Source organism: Anabas testudineus, chromosome 17 (genome assembly GCF_900324465.2).
Source record: "Anabas testudineus chromosome 17, fAnaTes1.2, whole genome shotgun sequence".
In the NCBI taxonomy this organism is placed as follows: domain Eukaryota; kingdom Metazoa; phylum Chordata; class Actinopteri; order Anabantiformes; family Anabantidae; genus Anabas; species Anabas testudineus.
The window spans coordinates 22,003,684-22,024,657 of NC_046626.1; the positions used below are offsets into that span (position 1 = coordinate 22,003,684).

The 20,974-nt window shown below is 34.0% G+C and overlaps 1 protein-coding gene across 3 annotated transcripts in view; it reads left to right on the forward strand.

Annotated features, from left to right (window-relative positions):
• LOC113171686 overlaps nt 1–20,974 on the forward strand; it is a 76,329-nt gene that overhangs the window by 50,921 nt on the left and 4,434 nt on the right. Inside the window, exons 1-2 of one of the 3 annotated variants that reach the window (XM_026374251.1) lie at nt 16,369–16,418; nt 19,786–19,890. In XM_026374251.1, the coding sequence (XP_026230036.1) occupies nt 19,794–19,890 (97 nt within the window). In that variant the 5' untranslated portion in view covers nt 16,369–16,418; nt 19,786–19,793. Of the gene's footprint in view, nt 1–16,368; nt 16,419–19,769; nt 19,891–20,974 lie in introns of those variants that run through there. The other 2 variants (XM_026374250.1, XM_026374252.1) reach the window with 2 other exon arrangements.

Sequence of the window (20,974 nt, forward strand, 5' to 3'; positions counted from 1 at the left end):
AACACTTTGAATAAGGGTGTAACACGATTATAACTATGTGAAGAACACTTTAACATAGGTGATAACGTGAAATGGTTCCACCGGACTATGTTACAACAATTGACTATGTTTACACAACAATTATATATGGTAAAACAAAATTTGCTATGGTTTGACACAACAAAATTTACTATGTTAAAGACACTTTAACTATGTTAACAAACATGTAAGCTATGTTTACCACACTTTAACTAGGTTACACACGCCTGTTAACTAAGTTAAACATAGACTTTAAACTATGTTACAGCCCGCTTTAACTTAGTTTAAACAACAACACTATTTACTATTTACATCCCCTGTAACTATGGTTACACCCACTTTAACTATGTTTACAACAACACGTTGAGCTATGTTACATACACTTTCACTATTACCACAACACCTTTACTATTTTTACCTACTCATTTCCCCTATTTTCCCACCCGTTAATAAGCTATGTAACCAACACTTTTAACTCTTTTTCCGTGGTCAGCAACCGTCGATGTCACCCCCGCTGCATTTTGCCTCATTCTCCATACATCTGGGTGTATTACGCTGTCATCTACCTGCTGCAACACGTGCGGCTTAACTCACCTGGAGAATGCTGGAAAAAGCGTGATTTTCATGTTCTTTGACTTCTCCATCGCCGTCAACACCATCCTGGGAATCCGTCCTCTCATGCTTGATAATCTGAATCATAAGACCTGTTCATTCTTTTGTCCTTCTCCATGTTCTTCGGGCGATTTACCACCTACTCCCTCCCCCACATTCCCCCTTCTTATTAGTTCTAACCACCCCCTTTTGGTTACCATCTTATTGTTTTTTGTCCGCTCCCTTTTCTAAAAGTGCGCGATCACGGAGGGTTTCAATTTTCATACTCACCATAGTGTACCCTGAAAGCTATCCCGCCGGTTTCACAACCCACAACGACTGCGTTACGTTCCGCTTCCAAATTGCACCCCCGTTGCACTGTACTATTGGACCCGCAACAGGAGAAAGACGAGGGCGGGGGGGGGGAGAAAAATATGCGCCTCCTAATATGGCGATCGGATTATCCGTCACTGAAACATTTAGAGGCGCACTTTATTAATTAATTCATTGTGGTTTAGTAACAAAAAGAATTAATTTTGAGTCCGGCGGGTACTCTATTGCTTACCCACTTTGACGACAAATGAAGAGATCGAATTTAAGTAAGGTAAAGAATCGACAAGATTGAATGGTGATTTGCCATATTTAGATTAATCTCTGCCTAACACGACCTTATTGTGTGGCGATGAGTTCCCCATGAAACCACTATCCATGACCCCTTCTCTTTTTCTTTCCTTAACCTTTCTTCTCCCCGAACCAAGCGCCAACAACACCGCCGCGCCCCCAAACCCTTGTGTTCTCCTCGCGTTTTTTTTGCTTTCTTTCTTCTCCGGACGTTGTTACCTGTACCCTTGTGGGTTTTTCCTCCCCACACACTACCCACCTCTCCATTAGTGCCTCTTCCTCCCCCCGCCTCTTCCCCACCTTTCCCATCGCAATTGCCAAATTCTCCTCCCATTCTGAGGAGACTGAGTTCCTTTTGAGTTTGCATTCCCCTCTCTTAAGTACATTGTATGACTCTGTGGGACCTCTTCTATCCACTACGCCGTTTGTCCTGCTTTGGAGCAGGCAGCACAGACCGGTACAGAAAGGAGGCCTCAACAAGCTGATTCAGGAGTCCGATTTCTTTCCTGGGCGGTCCACTGGACTCTGTGAGGAAGTGGTGAAAGGAGTTGTTGGCCAAGCTAACATACCAGCATTGACAAACCCTCACACCCACTACGTACAAATCGGACAGTGGAGGCACTGATCGTCCTTTCAGTTGCATGACTGTTTAACAACAGCACCCTCCATGTATGAAGGAGCGGATTTTCCCGCAGGTCATGGGTCATATATCCCACAGCTGTTAGCTGTACAATGCCACAGTGTTAATATACTGTAACAAAACCGGTCCCATAGGCCCATCTGACTGTAATTGTTTTTTACGTGTATGTTATTATATGTTTTATTACGATACATAATTATATATGTTGAGAGTCGTAATGTGTATATAGGTGTAGATTCTCGAAATGTTTATTACTTTGTATTTTTTTTTTTGCACACACTCGACTCAGTATTTTTGGCCACATTACGTGTTCTTTTTGCATGCACTGACCTGCTGTAGCAATGGAATTTCCCCAATGTGGATCAATAAAGAATAATCTTATCTTATACACTTAACTATGTTTACAACACTATAAACTAGTTTACCAACACTATTTAACTATGTTACACACACTTCTAACTAGGTTCAAACACTACACTTATAACTATGGACAACAACTCGTTAACTAGGTTACATACACAGTTAACTATGTTACATACACGTTTAACACTATGTTACAACACTAACCTTTGTGAAAACACCTTTAATTGTGATACACTTTACATGTTACTAACACTTACTTATTCAAACTATATTACACACACTGTACATAAAACAAAGCCTTACATGACATCACTTTAACTATGTTACACCAAAAACTAACAACACACTTTAACTATGTACAAAACACGTTAAACTATGTATACCATACACACACGTAACATGTAATACATTAAATGTTACATCCACTTAACTTTTACCACACTTTATAACTATTACATATCCGTGTGAACTAATGTTTACACACATGTAACTATGTTGCAACAAACGTAACAACTGTTAAAAAACGATAGCACACACTGTAACTATGTTACATACCTTTAAACTAGTTTTAACAACACATATTTAACTTGTTGACAACACACACTTTAACTATGTACTAACACAAACTTTAAACTTGTACACACTCGTTTATGTTTACACACACCTTTTAACTATGGTGACAACACTATTAACTATGTTACAACACTTTAACTGATGTTTACATACACCTTTAAACTATGTTAACAACTTTAACAGTACATACACTTTAACTATGTTAAAACCACACTTTTAAAACTAGTGTACACAAACGTTTAACCTATGTTACACACACTACGCTTTACTATGTTGTACACACACAATTACATATGTGTACATCACTAAACTATTAATAACAACATTTACAGTACAACCAATTTACTATGTTACAATACACTTTAACGTAGTGTGTACTTTTACGACCGACTAGTTATACACTGACTGTTACAAAAACACTAACTAGTTTACATACTATGTTACGATGTACACACACTATTTACTATGGTTAACACACTTTAAACTATGTACACCCACTACTATGTTCACCTAACTATGTTACACAACACTATTAACTGTTACATACACTTTAAACTAGTTACAACACAACACTTTAACTGATGTTTACAAACACACGTTACTAGGTGTTACAACACACTTACTGTTAAACATACATGTTAACTAGTAATACACTTTAACTATGTTTACACATGTAACTAACACACGACTGTTAACTATGTTCAACACACTTTAAACATGTTTACAACAAAACAAACACCTTAACTATGTTCATACACTTTAATACTATGTTACAGTACACCTTTAACTATGTTGACATACACTATTTAAAAACTATGTTACGACAACAACTATTGTGAACAAAACTATGTTAACATTACCACTATTAACTATGTTACATACACTTTTAAACTATATATACATTAACTTGTTAAACAACTTAATATGTACCACACAGAACATTACAACAACACAAAAAGGTACACCTTTAACTATGTTGTTTAATAGGACAACACTATTAACTATGTTTACCAAATATGTTCTTGGACACCACTTTTAACTATGTTACACACACACAAGTTAACTATTCCACTACTAGGTTGTACATAACACTTTAAATAGTACATAGATTTATGCTATGTGACATATCATTTACTAGTTACACTTACATGTTAACAACTACACTATTTAAACTTGTTACACTACACTGTAACTATGTTACAATAACATGTACATACACTTTAAACTAGGTACACCAATACACGTTAACTATGGTACATACACTGAACTATGTACATACACTTTAAACTATGTTGACAGAAAAGTACTATGACACCACTTTAACATGTGGTAACAACACTTTAACTATGTTAAAATCACTTTAACTATGTTACAAAAACACACTTGTAAATATGGTTACATACCACTTTAACTATGTTACACACACTTTAACTATGTTACAACAACACATAACTGAAACTAGGTTTGACAACATACACTGTTACTATGTTAACAACCAATTACTTTTCCACATTTAACTATTTTAGCCACATTTACACTAGTTTACAACATTTACAAACGTGTTACACAGCTTAACTAGTACATACACTTTAAATAACTATGGTACACACACTTTAAACTATGTTAAATTACACTTTTAAAATAGTGAAAGTTAACAGGTGACACACACTTTAACTATGTTACAACACACTTAACTATGTTACTATACACGTCAACTATGTTACATACACCTTTAACTATGTTTACACCTACACGTTAACGATGTTACAACACTTCATATGTTACACACACGTTTAAACTATGTGTTCATACACTTTAAACTATGTGTTACACACAACTTTAAAACTATGTTACAACAAAACACCTTTTAACTATGTACAATCACACTTTTAAACGAATGTTACATACTTACTATTACAAAACACGCACTTAGACTGTTACTTATATTGACAACATGTAACTAGTTACAACTACCTTACATTTACAGCTAAACAATGTTACATCTTAACACACTTTAACTTGTTACACACACAACACTTAACTATGGTACAAACACATCTTTTAACCATAAATTTCAAAACGTTACTATGACAAACTGTTAACTATGTTTACATACACAGTATTAACTATGGTTACACACTAACATGGCATACCGTTAACTATGTTACAACACACACTTTAACTATGTTACACAACACTTGAGTAACTATGTTAACAACACACTTAACTATGTTACACAACCCACTTTTAACTATGTCACACTACACTATTTAAACATGGTCACACAACTACTTGTGAACACACTGTAATAACATGTTACCACCTTTAACTATGTTCAACACGACCTTAAACTATGTTAAAACACAACACTATTAATAACTAGTTTACACACACGTATAACTATGTTAGCATACAACTTTAATTAACTATGTTACAACTACACTTTAACTATTGTACAACACCATTTAACTAGGTTACATCATCACTATTTAACTAATGTTAAACGTTTAATATACACAAACATTTAACTATGTTACAAACGTAACATTCACACATTAACATACATAACGATGTTCCTACACACTTTAATTTTACATTAACTGTTTACAACACACACTTTAACTAGTTACAACATAAACGAGTTACAATCTTTAAACTAGTGTACACACACTTTAATACATAACTAATACACACTATTAAACTATGTTACAACTTACTATGTTCGAATTAATACTAGTTACAGTCACACCTTTAACGATGTTTACCACACTTTAACTATGTTTACAACATATCACTTATGTTAACTATGTCTAACACACACTTTAACTATGTTACACACACACTTTAAACTAGGTGTACACAAACAACATTACACTTTAACTATGTTAACAAACACAACGTTAAACTATGTTCCATAACAACCTATTTAACTATGTTACAACACACTTTACTGATGGTTAAACACACTTTTAACTATGTAAAGATTTACAACACCCATTTAACTATGTTTACCACACACTACTATGCTTACACTTTACTTGTTACAAACACACACTTTAACTATGTTACGAACACTTTACTTGGTAACACTACAGTCATGCATTTAACAGTTACACACACTTTAAACTATGTTACACAACGTATACTGTACAACTACTTAAAACGTATGTTACTACACACGATTTTAACTATGTTACACACACTTTAACTATGTTACACACACTATTAAAATTAACTAGGTTTACCATAACAACTTTAACTATGAACACTACTATTATTACAACCTATTTAACTATCACACGTTATATGGTACACAACACTTTAACTATTAAATACACTTACTATGTTTTACAAACCACACTTTAACTATGTTACAACACACTTTAGACTATGTTACAACACACTATTAACGTATGTTATACACACACTTTAACTATGTTACACTACACTTACTATTAATACCTATTGATACAAAACACGACTTTAAACATGTTACCATACACTTTAACTATGTTTACAATACCAAGATTAACATGTTACATATCAACCACACCTTAACTATGTTTACAACACGTTAAACTATGTACATACACTGTGAACTATGTGTACCACACTTTAAACTTAGTTACACAGCCTAACTAGGTACAACACACATTTAACTATGTTACAATAAAACACCTTTACTATGTTAAAATACACTTTAAATATGTCATACCACACACACACTGTAACGAGTTACATCACCACCTTTTAACATGTATACAACACTTTAAACTATGTTTACCATTTAATTAACTATGTTGACAACCCTTTAACTATGTTACAATACAACTCGAAAACAGCTTAAAACTATGTGTGACAACACTATTTAACTATGGTAACAAACTACTTAACGTGTTAAACATGATTTAACTATGTGACAACATTAACTGTTAAATACTTACTATTTACATAAACTTTAACTATGTTACACACACTGTAACTATGTTACACACACTTTAACTATGTAACACATACACATTTAACTATGTAATCACTTTAACTAGAAACACACACTTTACTATGTGTACAACAACAACTTTTAAACTATGTTTACACTTACACTAGATTAACACTATGTAATACACACACGTTTAATAACTATGTTACAACACATAGGACACGTTAAAACTATGTTACAAACACACAGTTAACTATGTTTAACAGACACTTTAACTGATGTTCAACATCACTTTATAACTATGTCTACACAACACACTTTAACTATGTTACACACACTTTAACTATGTTACACACACTATTTAACTATGTTACAACAACAACACATACTTTAACTATGTTACATACACTTTAACTATGTTACAGAACTGAACTGTACACCCTTTAACTATGTTTACAACACTTAACGTACACACTTAACTGTTATAACACCTTAACTATGTTACACAAACTGTTAACTAGTTACATCACTGTTAACCTATGTTACAAACACGGCTATACGAGTGTTACATACACTTTAACTATGTTACATACACTTTAACTATGTTACAACACACATATTAACTATGTTAAATACACACTTAACTATTTACACACTATAGATGTACACTACACTTTAACTATGTTTACATACACTTTTATGTACACACACTTTTAAACTAGTTACACACACACTATTAACTATGTTAACACATGTTAAACTAGTTTTACACAACACTTTAAAACTATGTTACAGTACTTACTATGTACACAACTACAGATAACTATTGTTGACACACACTTTAACTATGTTACAGGCACACGTTATAACTATGTTTCAAACACTTTACTATGTTACATACCTTAATAAATTTACATCACTATGTTAACTCATCTTAAAAAACACAATGTTAACTATGTTTTACACATACACACACTTTAACTATGTTACACACTACATTAAACTATGTTAGCTACACTTTAACTATAGTTACATACACTTAACTATGTTTACACACACAACTTTAACTATGTTACCACACACTTTACGGTTACTAACGATTAACACACACTGTAACTATGTTACACAGAAACAACCTTTAACTAGGTTACATACACATTTCAACTATGTTACACACACCTAACTTTAACTATGTACATACAACTTTAAACTATTTGTTACAACACTTAACAAAACATGCTTAACACATAAACTATGTTACAACACACACTTTAACTAGTTTTACATAGAAACAACTTTAACTAGATTACATACACACTTTAATACTAATCTATTTACAATATACAAATTTAACCTATTACATGACATTTAACTACTACATAACATTCAAACACATACACTTTAACTATGGAGTTACAACACAAACAAGTACAACAAAACAACAAAACGTAAACAACACTTTACAATACACTAAACATTACCAAATGACACAAATGTGAAAACTATAAACTTACACACACTTAAACTTAATGTAAAAACTTAAACTATGTTACATACAACTTAACAGTTAAACAAATTTAAAAACATATGTTACATAGTATAAACATACACTTTACATACATAACTATGTTGACAACAAACAACACACCACATTACAAAACACAACTGTACAAGACATACACAACAAAACACAACAACTTTTAATATGTAAAGAAACCATAACTTGTTAAAAAACTTGATTTAAAACTATGTTACAACACTTGTCAAACATAAACACCGTAACAAACAAGTTACAACAACACAACTAACTACAGTTTATGACCAAACACAGGGAAAAACACTGGAGGGACAACATCTATGTTTACAACCATATACAACAATTAAAACAAAAAACATCAACGAAACAGTTAACATGTTTACACAACCTTAACTATGTTACATACCACGTGTAAAAATATGTTACATACACCATTAAACTATGTGAAACACACTTAAATGTTACTAACGTTACTATGTACACTTTAACTAGTGTTACACACACTTAAACTATGTTACATACAAGTTAACTAGTGTTACATACACTTTAAACTAGGTGAACTAACTGTGCTTTTACACAACACTTTACTATGTTCAACACTTGAACTATGTTTACACAACACTTTAACTATGTAGTACAACAGCACTTAAAAACTATGGTTAAACAACATCTTTAACTATGTTACAACACTTTAACAGGATTAATAAACCAAGTTAAAAACGACATGTTAAACCTATGGACAAACAAACACGCATTAACTATGTACAAAACTTTAACTAGGTACAATACACTTTAACGATGTTACACAACTAACACTTATTTAACACACCTTATATGTGTACACAACACCTTTAACTATGTTACAACACACTTTAACTATGTTACACACACTATTTAACTATGTTACACACACTATTTAACTATGTTACATACACTTTAACTATGTTACACACACTATTTAACTATGTTACACACACTTTAACTATGTTACACACACTATTACTAAGTTGAAACCACTATACGTAACTATGTTACAACACGTTTAAACTATGTTACTAACACACTTTTAAACTATGTTACACACATTCGACTTATTACACTTAACTTGTGGTACACAACTTAACTATTGAAACACACTTAATAGTTCGACACACTAACGGTTTAACATGTGACACACACGATTTAACTATGTTAGTACACTTAATATGTTACATACACTTTAACTATGTTAGCAACACACGTTAACTAGGTTACACACACTATTAATACACCCCTTATGATGACACACACTTTAACTATGTTACACAACACAAACACACACTATTTAACTAATGTTACATACACTATTTAACTATGTTACACACACTCTAACTATGTTTACAGCACCTTTAAACTATGTTACACACACACTTTAACTATGTTACACACTTTAAACTATGTTACACTACACTGGTTAACTATGTGTACACAACACATTAACTATGTACATAACACTTTTTAACTGATGTACAACAACACACACGTTAACTATTGTTACACACACTTGTTAAAATATGTTACAACACACGTTAACTATGTTACAGTACCCTTTAAATTAACTTTACACACACTTTAACTCTGTTACAAACAACACACACTTTAAAACTATGTTACATACACTATTTACCTATGTTACACACACTTTTTAACTATGTTACACAACACTGTTAACTATGTTACAAACACACTATTAACTATGTTACAACAACGACTTTAAAACTATGGTTACATACACTATTTAACTATGTTACACACACTTTAACTATGTTACACACACCAACTTTAACTATGTTACATACACTATTTAACTATGTTTTACACACACTTTAACTAATGTTACCACACTGTAACTATGTTACATATACATATACACTTGAAACTATGTTTACCACACTTTAACTATGTTACACACACTTTAACTATGTTACATATACTTTAACTATGTTACATACACTTTAACTATGTTACACACACTTTAACTATGTTACACACAAACACAACAACACTAGGTAACTATGTTACAACACACATTTAAAACTAGGTTACACCACTATGTAAACTATGTGAATACACGCACTTAATAACTATGTTACATACACTATTTAACTATGTTACACACACTATTTAACTATGTTACATACACTTTAACTATGTTACATACACTATTTAACTATGTTACACCACTTGAAGCTAGGTTAACACACACTTTAACTATGTTACATATACACTTTAACTATGTACACACACGTTAAACTATGTGTACACACACTTGAAAATTAAAACTATGTACAACACACACTTTAACTATGTTACACACACTTTAACTATGTTACACACACTTTAAAACTATGTTACATACACTATTTAAAAAACTATGTTACACACACTTTACTATGTTACTACACTTTAAAAAAAAAACTATGTTACATACACTTTAACTATGTTACACACACTTTAACTATGTTACACACACTTTAACTATATTACATATACACTTTAAATGTTACAGCACACACTTTAACTATGTTACACACACTTTAACTATGTTAGCACACAACTTTAACAGGGTTAAATACACAGAACACTTTAACTATGTTACATACACTTTAACTATGTTACACACACTTTAACTATGTTACACACACTTTTAACTATGTTACACACACTTTAAACTATGTTTTACATACACTTTTAAAACTATGTTACATATACAACTTTTAACTATGTTATAACACACTTAAACTATGTTACACACACGATTTTAACTATGTACACAACACTATTTAACTATGTTACACACACTAGTTACTATGTTACTACACTTTAACGAATGTACATATAACACTTTACTATGTTTACAATATACACTTTAACTATGTTACACATCACACATTAGTTAACTATGGACAACACTATTTAACACTATGTTACATACACTAACTAGGTTACATCACAACTATGCTACATTACACTTTAAAACCTATGTTACAACCCCTTTAACTTACACTAACTTGTTAACTCACTGTTACATACACATTTTAACTATGTTACACACACTTTAAATATGTTGTACACACACTTTAACTATGTTACATAACAACTTTAAATATGTTACAATACACTTTACTATGTTACACCACAACTTTAACTATGTTTACACACACTTAACTAGGTTTTACATAACACTTTACTATTTAAAAACATTTCTTTGACCCTTTAACTTATTGTTACATATTGTTAGCACAACACCGTTTTTCAATTAACTAGTGTTACATAACTTTAACACTTGTACACACACTTTAACTATGTTACACACACTTTAACTATGTTACATACACTTTAACTATGTTTCACACACGAACGAGTTACACACATGGTTAATATTAATACACTTTTCTTTTAAACTATTGTTTGATTACACACACTATATGTGTATACCATTTACATTTGTTACACATCACTATTTAACTAGTTACACACACTTAACTATTCACACCTATTTTAAACTATGTTATACAACTTTAACTATGTACATCACTTTAATATGTTACACACACTTTTAATAACTATGGTTAACACAACACACTATTTAACTCGATGGTTACAGTACACTTTAAACTATGTTACACTTACATATGTTAACAGAACACAACTTTACTTTGTTACACACACTTTAACTGTTACACACACTTTAACTATGTTACACACACTTTAACTATGTTACATTCCATCTTTAAATAACTATGTTAAAACTCCCACATTTACACGACGGTTCATACCTTCTCTTAAACAACTTAACTGTTACATGACACATCCTTTAACTTGTTACCATACCTTTAACTATGTTACAGCACCACTTTACTATGTTAAACATCACTTTAATCTTGTTTACATTACCACTTTAACTATGTTACATACATTAACGATTACATCATTTAACTATTTGTTTACACACACTTATAACGATGTTACACACACTACACTTTCAAACTATGTTACACACACTTTAACTATGTTACATATACACTTAAACCTATGTTACACACACTTAACTATGTTTACACACCTTTTAACTATGTGTACACTACACTTTAACTATTTTACACACACTTTAACGATGTTACACACACTTAACTTGTTACTATACACTATGTTACATATACACTTTAACTATGTTACATATACACTTTAACTATGTTACATATACACTTTAACTATGTTACATACACTTTAACATATGTTTACAGCAACAAACCTACTTTAAACTATGTTACACACACTTTAACTATGTTACATATACACTTTAACTATGTTACACACACTTTAAACTAGTAGCAAACCACGTTACAGTTACATCACTTTAATAGGTTACAACACTTTAACATATGTTTACACACACTTAACTAGTTAGCCACACAACTTTTACATACTTTTACATATGTTACCGACACTTTAACTATGTTACACACACTTTAACTATGTTACAGACACTTTAACTATGTAACTGTACACAAACACCTATACCACCTTTAACTATGTTACACAACACTTTAACTATGTTATTCAACACAACATTTAACTATGTTCACACACTTAACTATGGTACACACACTTTAACTATGTTAACACAACCTTAAAAACTAGTACAACACACGATTTTAACTATGTTACACACACTATTTAACTATGTTACACACACTTTAACTATGTTAACATTTACATGCTTAATAACTAACTATGTTACATAAAACACTTTAACTTACGTTTACAACACACTATGTACTAGGGTTACACACACTTTAACTATGTTATACACACTTTAACTATGTTACACACACACGATTTAAAAACTATGTTACACAAAACACACTATTACTATGTTACCATACACTTTAACTATGTTACATACACAATTACACTAGTTACACACACTTTTAACTAGTTACAAAAACACACACTATTTAACTATGTTACACACACTATTTAACTATGTTACATACACTTTAACTATGTTACATATACACTTTAACTATGTTACACACACTTTAACTATGTTACACACACTATTTAACTATGTTACACACACTATTTAACTATGTTACACACACTATTTAACTATGTTACATACACTTTAACTATGTTACACACTATTATATGTTTACACACACTTTAACTATGTTACACACACTGTAACTGGGTACCACACACCATTTAAATGTTACACAGCACTTGAACTAGGTTACACACTTACATGTACACACACGATTTAACTATGTTACAGTACAATACACACACTAGTAACTATGTTACACACACTTTTAACTAGTTTACAAAACACACACTTTAACTATGTAACAACAAACAACACATTTAACTATGTTACACACACTTTAACTATGTTACATACACTATTTAACTATGTTACACACACTTTAACTATGTTACACACACTATTTAACTATGTTACATACACTTTAACTATGTTACACACACTTTAACTATGTTACACACACTTTAACTATGTTACACACACTTTAACTATGTTACACACACTATTTAACTATGTTACACACACTTTAACTATGTTACACACACTTTAACTATGTTTGCATACAGTAAGTCTAAGGTCTTATTGTCTCTGGTGGAGCAGTTGACAAACTGATAAAAAGTGGGAAGAGTTGTGTCCAGAGACGTGTGGTTGAAGTCTCCTGTTATTATTATGAAGGAGTTTGGATGCTGGTTCTGTAGGTTAGCGGTGACTGAGTTGATGACGTCACACGCTACGTCAGGAGCGGCTGACGGGGGAATGTAAGTCGTAATGACAATAACACAGCTGAACTCCCTCGGTAGATAATATGGACGTAGACTTACAGCTAACAGTTCAATGTCCGGGCTACAGAGACGCTCCTTTACAGTAACATGTCCGGGGTTACACCACCTCCTCTCCTCTTACCACTACTCCTACAGTCTCTGTCCGCCCGCACAGTCCTGAAGCCGCTGATGGTGCAGTTGGAGTCTGGAATCTGTTCCTGAACCAGGTCTCAGTAAAACACATGATGCTGCACTCACGATATTCCCGCTGGCACCGAGCTCGTCCATCTTATTCACCAGGGACCTCACATTTCAGTGACCACAGAAGGTAGAGAAGGTTTAAACCTTCTCTTCCCCTCTTTCTTTTTTAGTCCAGCTCTGCATCCCCGGCGCCTTCTCCTTAGCTCCACGGGGATCAGAGGCCTTTCTCCCGGTGAGTGTTGGGAGAGCGCGATCAGCTGATCCCTGGTGTAAACAATGCGTCCGCTCCTGGTCCCGTCCATTGTTATTCCACATCAGTACATAAAGTGTTGGAAAAGTCACGAAAAATGGGGAAAAAATCATCAGTGACGCCATATTCCAACGTGAATTAAGTTGTTCGAAGGAGAGTTAAAGAGAAAAGTAAGGAATCCAGTATCTTTTTCTGATTTACTGGTTTTCTTGTATTTTAATCGGGTCCTTGAAGAATTCTACTAGAATTGATACAGACACTGTTTAATGAAGGACTGAAGACTCTGATGCTCTGAAGTTGCACTGAGGCCGCTCGCTCCTCAAAATATGATTAAATTATGTAGCTGTATATATATTAGGGTGGCATGCTTGTTCGACTGTCATCAAATCAAACAGTTTACTGAGTTTTTCTTTATCATTTTCTAAGTAATAGGATTTATTCAGTAATAATTTAAACTTTATGTACTATGGGTGAAGTCACCCCCACACAAGTGCGTGAGCTTATAAAGAAACTAAGGAGGAAACTGAAGCACAGACCTCTCCCTTCCTGATCAGGGACAACTTGTGCAGTAAGTTGCTGAACACACTGAACAGTTACTTAGTTTATTTTCTTTATTTGTTATTTCAGTGGTTGTCGAGCTGAAGGTATTAATGAAGATATGTGCATGAAAATGTTACAAATATCAATGATTTTCTTTATCTGGAGTAAAAAGAAACAGATTCAAACTGTCTAAATCTAAATCTAATGGTTCTCCCTGATCTTTAGAACTACCAGCTCTACTCATCTCTGCTCAATTGCACAGTGGATTTATGAGGATCTCAGTGCAATAACCAGGTTTGAGGATTTATAAAGTAAATAGTATCTTATAGATAATTTCTAGTTAAAATACTTTACATACAATACTTTGATGTATTTTAGCTCCACACTACAGTAAAATATTGTGGTTTGTTGTTTAATTAAGTCAGTTCATTTAGAAATTCAGTGCCCAGGTTTAAAAATAAAGTGTCCAGTCAGATACTGAACCTACTACTCATAACATAACACAGCCTCCACAAACAGAGCCAGAAATCTACAAGAATTATAGGTTCTTAATGTTAGTAATAAACCAACTAAATAAATAAAATCCTAATATCAATAACAATGCTGATTTTAGGACTTTGGGACTCAGGTCTGGATCCATTTCTGAAGGACCTTTTACTAGGAGGGTTATTTTATTCTAATATTGTCTAACTTCGTGTAGTAAAAGTTAATATTTTATTAAAATAAATTAAAAAGCCAAACTTCTGTATATCCTTTAGTGTCTAAGGTTACGGCACAAACACACAGCAGAACTGGTCCAACATCAATAAAAAGAGAATCGGTGTAGGCTACTTACACACAAAGATAGAAAGATGCAGGTTCATGTGAAGCAGGACTGTAGACTCAGACTTAGAGATAGAAAGAGAAGGCAGAGCAGAGGAGGAACCAAGATGATTTCCCAGAAAAAAAAACGAACTGCAGAATTTATGGCAGTAAAAACACTGCAGTAATTTGACTTTCACTTCAGGTTTAAAGGGTGGGGGTTTCCAAGAATAAGTTTCACCTCAAAATATGATTAAACTATTTAGCTGTTTATATATTAGGGTGGCATGCTTGTGGACCTTGATCATCAAATCAAACAATTTACTGAGTTTTTCTTTATCATTTCCTAAGTTATATGATTTATTCAGTTATAATTTAAACTTTATGTACTATGGGTGAAGTCACGCCCACACAAGTGCGTGAGCTTATAAAGAAACTAGAAAGGAAACTGAAGCACAGACCTCTCCCTTCCTGATCAGAGACAACTTGTGCGGTAAGTTGCTGAACACACTGAACAGTTACTGAGTTCATTTTCTTTATCTGTTATTTCAGTGGTTGTCGAGCTGAAGGTATTAATGAAGATATGTGCATGAAAATGTTACAAATATCAATGATTTTCTTTATCTGGAGTAAAACGAAACAGATTCAAACTGTCTAGATCTAAATCTAATGGGTCTCCCTGAGCTTAAGAACTACCAGCTCTACTCATCTCTGCTCAATTAGACAGTGAATTCATGAGGATCTCAGTGCATTAACCAGATTTGAGGATTTCTAAAGTAAATCGTATCCTATTAATAATTCCTAGTTAAAATACTTTACATACAATACTTTGATGTATTTTAGCTCCACACTACAGTAAAATATTGTGGTTTGTTGTTTAACTAAGTCAGTTCATTTAGAATTTCAGTGCCCAGGTTTAAAAATAAAGTGTCCAGTCAGATACTGAACCTACTACTCATAACATAACACAGCCTCCACAAACGGAGCCAGAAATCTACAAGAATTATAGGTTCTTAATGTTAGTAATAAACCAACTAAATAAATAAAATCATAACATCAATAACAATGCTGATTTTAGGACTTTGGGACTCAGGTCTGGATCCATTTCTGAAGGACCTTTTACTAGGAGGGTTATTTTATTCTAATATTGTCTAACTTCGTGTAGTAAAAGTTAATATTTTATTAAAATAAATTAAAAAGCCAAACTTCTGTATATCCTTTAGTGTCTAAGGTTACGCGGATACAAGCGGCCGAAATGAGTTTCCTCCGTAGAGTGGCTGGGCGCACCCTTAGAGATAGGGTGAGGAGCTCAGTCACCCGGGAGGAGCTCGGAGTAGAGCCGCTGCTCCTCTGCATCGAGAGGGGCCAGTTGAGGTGGCTTGGGCATCTGTTTCGGATGCCCCCGGGACGCCTCGTAGGGGAGGTTTTCCGGTCCTGTCCCACCGGGAGGAGGCCCCGGGGAAGACCCAGGACACGTTGGAGGGACTATGTCTCTCGGCTGGCCTGGGAACGCCTCGGTGTCCCCCCGGAAGAGCTGGAGGAGGTGTCTAGGGAGAGGGAAGTCTGGGCATCTCTGCTTAAGCTGCTCCCCCCGTGACCCGGCCCCGAATAAGCGGAAGAAAATGGATGGATGGATGGTATCAAAATAAAGTGTCCGGCCAGATACTGAACCTACTGCTCATAACATAACACAGCCTCCACAAATGGAGCCAGAAATCTGCAAGAATAAAAGGTTCTTAATGTTAGTAATAAACCAACTAAATAAATAACTTTAAATTCAGAACATTTTCAAAATGCAAATAATAATAGTTACAAAAGGAATGCCTTAAAATTATTACTGTACTTCAGAATTACACATTTCAACCACAGATAGAACGTCAGATGTTAATGTTTTGAAGGCTTTGAGCCTTTTGTAGGAGGTAAAAACAAGTGGACATAAACTATTGGAACAATGCAGTTTTACAATTTTACAAACGTACACATACTAATCTTGGACCTGACCCATACACTAACGGTAAAGTTAATATTACTACTCACTAACTTTAATCCAGGTTGTATTTATAACCAAGAGATGCAGAATGAAGGTCTGATACTGTTCATTCACAACATCCTCTCTCAGCTCCAGTTGTTGTTTCCTGAAGCAAAGTGACACAGAGAAAATCAATCCTCTGTCTCCAAACACCCAGCAGCTGTCAGTCAGCTGCTCTGTCCACTGTAATTCTACATAAACTTTATTTCATTGGCTTCCTGCCACATTTAGTCCATTTTGACCCTGATGCAGCTCTTCACATTTTTCTTCTCAGTGTAAATTATTCATGTGGATTCATGGACCTTATAACAAATTAAGGTTAATCACCTTGTGTTGGGTCCATTCTGAGGAGCTGGATGTTTTCTGCTCAGATGCTGAAGCTTCGACTTTGTGTTATTGTGGTAGTTTAGTTCAGTTTTACAGTAAACACACTGTATAGAGTTTTGGGTTTTAAGAATTTGCATCATATTTTTTGAGTTTCATGTTGAATTTTAACAAAACCTAAAGCTGCCGTCTTGGCTAAACCCAGAGGAACTACCTGTTTTAGTAAAGTAAAAATAAAACTGACTAAAATCGTCGTTATGACACTGTGACAAAATGAAACAAAAAGCATGAAGAGATTCTTTGTTGCTCTCAATCAAATAAAAACCAAAAGCCTGAAACTGACAAACGAGGTTCTCAGAGAAAGACAAGAGCTGGAGGTTTCAGTTGAGAATTTACAGAAGCAGGTTAAAGTTGGGTTAGTGAAGCTGGAGGAGATAAGAGAGACACGTGAAATAGTTAAAAAACACGAAGCAGAGATCAGCAGAAATGAGAAGTTTGAGTTTGAAGTCACTGTCACAAAACCTGTTCAGGAGGATATTTCTGGTTCTGGAAAGTACATCACCAACTGTCAGACGTGTCAAGTGACCTGTCACTATCCCTGTATGATACCAAATGATGATGGTAAAAAAGGCTGTGCTGCAATGGATCAATCAACTGGATACTGTAAACAGTGCCCAAAGAAATGTATTTGGAATGTACATTTTAATCAGAAGTACAAATGGGAATATGAGGAAGTTAAAGAAAAGAGAACAGTGGAAGAGCTGAAAGAAAAATACCTAAAAGCTACAGAGGCGAAGGCACCTGTTCAGGTGTTGATTGACAAACTGAAGGATGAATATAAGAAGGTGCAGGATGAGGTGGAGAAACTGATAGAGAGGTCTATCAAGTGTCTAAACAGACTTAAAGAGATCGCTCTGAAGCCAAATCCTCTGTCCACTCCTGAGTACATCGATATGCTGATTGAGGGAGAGGCTGGAAGAGACGAGCTACATCACCAACTGCCTGTTCTCAGTAAACGTACAAACAGCTTTTTACTAATGGGAGACAGTAAAAAGCATCTTCACGTATGTGATGCTTCCTCTTCCTGGATTACAGTTCTGCTTTCAACACCATCCACAAACTCTACACCTACCACAGAACACAATTCTACCACAGCTTTTTCCTGCCACAGCGAGACTGATGGCAAATACAAATCTGGAATCTCGAACCTGGAATGAGATCCATATTTTCCTCTTTCCTCTCCCTGTTAGTTGATTAGAGTTCGGCTCTGGCTCTGTCCAGATCGGTTCTCTGCCCTTGGGCCCAACATACTTGGAGTTTCACCATACATGTGAGAGTTGCTTGTAATTCATTGAAAATCGAAATGAGTAAATGTGTAAAATGAACATGTGAAGGCCAGAAACAGAAAAAATGTTTAACTGCTGATGTGTCAGTAGACTGAAACAGGTTGGACAGCAGCAGAATCAGAGATATTTACTAATAACCGTGTTCATTTTGTCCACTTCAGACTGACTGATGGACTCGTCCAGTGGAACGATGGAGGTGGCGGCACTTGGCCGACCTTTCAGCCTCGGTATGCTGTACGACTGTCGCAAAGACTCACTTATTCCTGGTAAGAATTCAGACGTAAAGATACTGATGTAACACAGTTAATCTTTTAAAGTCATGTCTATTTTTTCATTCCAGGTCAGTTTTACTATATTTTCATTAGTGATCCAACTTTTTATTTTTTCTTATTATTAATCACTTGCAGCAGTTTCATTCAGCTGTTTTAAACTTTTGATATTTTGATTAAACTGAGGAGGGACAGAGTTAAAATACCAGTTTTATATTGGACCTAGTTGCAGATACACTAGAGGAAAATAAGGGAGTATTAACTAAGCAATTATTATATATATAATTGAATATATATTAAGTATATATTATTAAATATATTTAATAGTGGTTTTATAGCTTTTCCTAAAGTTCATATACTGTATAACTGTAACTGGACTGTATTTAAATACAACTTTTATATCACACCAGACAAAGTGAAATACATTTAGCTGCTTCACCTTTACTCCCTGTACACTTTGTTATACGTTGTTATTATGAACAGAAAATCTGTGAAAACTGATAATTAGGATGACATCCAGGCTTTAATATTCATTCTGTCCATGTTACAACTATATTCCATGTTGCATCACATGCTTACAGCATCTCCTGTCAGTGTCATTGTTCTGGTGCCACTTCCTGTTTCCATGCTTTTATTTTGACATTCACTTCCTCTCCTAGCCCTGTCCTCACTTCTCCAGCTTCCTTTCATCAGTTTCATGGATTGTACCTGTTCTCCACTGCCTCTTTCTTCACTTGTTTCACTTGTTCCTTCTGTTCTCTTCTATTTAATCACCTCACTGTTAGATTATCACTGTTAATGTTAGTCTTCACACTACTCTGCAGCCTCGTGTCTTGTTTCTTGTTTCTTGCCTTGTGTTTTGTGGACGACCTTGTTTATCCCTGGACCTTAATCCTGCCCCTTCTTCTGCTGTGACTTTTCTGGTGTTGATCTTCTTTCTAGTTTCATTTGTGACTTTGTTCCTGTGCTCTGTTGTGTTACCGGATGTTTTCTGTTGATACTTAGTTCTGTTCTTTTGTTCCCACGTCTTGTTACTTGGTGCTAAACCACGTCTCCTGTGTTATTTTGCTACCTGAAGTCT